The following is a 1332-nucleotide window of genomic DNA, read 5'->3' as shown; positions in this document are numbered from 1 at the left end:
TTCTTCAGATGTCGATTGCTCGGGAACTCTTTCCACCTTGAAACGCGTATCTGCCACTCGGGATGAACTTGTTGTTGGTAATTCTTTGTTCGGCTGTGAAGGTTTACAAATTGTGTTACCAATAGACTGCGGAGGCTCTGACTGTCCCTCTGTATCAATACTTGTTGTAGGTGAAACACCAGTTGCTTGTGTTTCTTTCTGATTCACTAACTGATAACGATCATCATCGCAACCACCTTGTGAACACCATGCATAAAAACAAAATCCTGGAACCTCTGGTTCTCGGTTTGGTCTAGATGTTGACGCACTACTTGACATACCTTCTTTATCTCTTTGTTTCTCCTTTTTTGAATCCAATTTGGCGGGTTCATTCAACAACGAGGAGTTATTCCTACTCTTTGTCTTCAATAGTCGTCTATCTAATGTGTTACGCTTTGTTTCGTCATCAACCACAGGATCGGTATGACTCTTTTTGGTCTGATCCTGTTTAGCTCCTTTGTCCATCGGAACATGTACATCAATATCATGTCCGATTCGGAGTTCGCTAAGCTGAACGGCACTTGCTCTTGTTGGACTCGTACCGTGATTGCTATTGCTTGACTCGCTATCTGATGCCGAAATCAACAGAATGTAGTGCACAAATACACTGATAAACAGCATACTCCTCCTCTGTTGCAACTATTTATATCTGAAAGTTGTCCAAAACTGTAACTCTCATTTATAGTATCTTCCTATCCTGACCTTGTTTTTCTATTTCTGGTCACTATCTATGAGAAGCGTAACCATAAATAAAATTTTTTAAAAGATGACATGCCTGTTTACTCAACAAATGACAACACTTCTTGATAAAAAAATTGCTAAATGATTTAGAAAGCAAAACTGTGTAATTGGCGTGTTTCACGAGCACATTTTCTAGTATATAACCAACAAATTAATTATAGATTGCAGTAACGACTCATCAGGAACAAATATGGAGATATTTATCAGCTTCTAAAACATTGTTAACATTGATATGCATTCATAGTCAACTTATATTGGGCAAACAAACCTGTTACCATGGCATCGTAAAACAACATCTGCATGTTATCGTTTTAATCTGTGCCCGAAACAGTAATAATAACTTTCCAGTCAAAAATGCTATGAATAAATCAATTTTAATACATAGCAATGTTGATGAATGTTGTCAGTTGTTCTATTACTATTTCTTGTGCTACGATCATTTTGGTGTGATCGATCAGTGACTCATCTTGTCTACCACATATAGTTTGCATAATGCAATTCATTTATGGCCAAGCATTCAAGCGTAACTCAGAATGTTATGCTGGCAAATTA

At 37.4% G+C, this 1332-nt stretch overlaps 1 protein-coding gene across 1 annotated transcript; it reads right to left on the bottom strand.

Annotated features, from left to right (window-relative positions):
* VCUG_02684 (uncharacterized protein) lies at positions 1-660 on the bottom strand (the record flags this gene model as incomplete). Its single annotated transcript, XM_008077500.1, has 1 exon — positions 1-660. A coding segment is annotated over one exon (660 nt), but the record flags the coding sequence as incomplete, so codon positions are not given.
* Positions 661-1332: the final 672 nt, after the last annotated feature.

This window comes from Vavraia culicis (genome assembly GCF_000192795.1).
Source record: "Vavraia culicis subsp. floridensis unplaced genomic scaffold supercont1.137, whole genome shotgun sequence".
Lineage (NCBI taxonomy): Eukaryota > Fungi > Microsporidia > Pleistophoridae > Vavraia > Vavraia culicis.
This window is presented reverse-complemented; position numbering and strand designations above follow the sequence as displayed.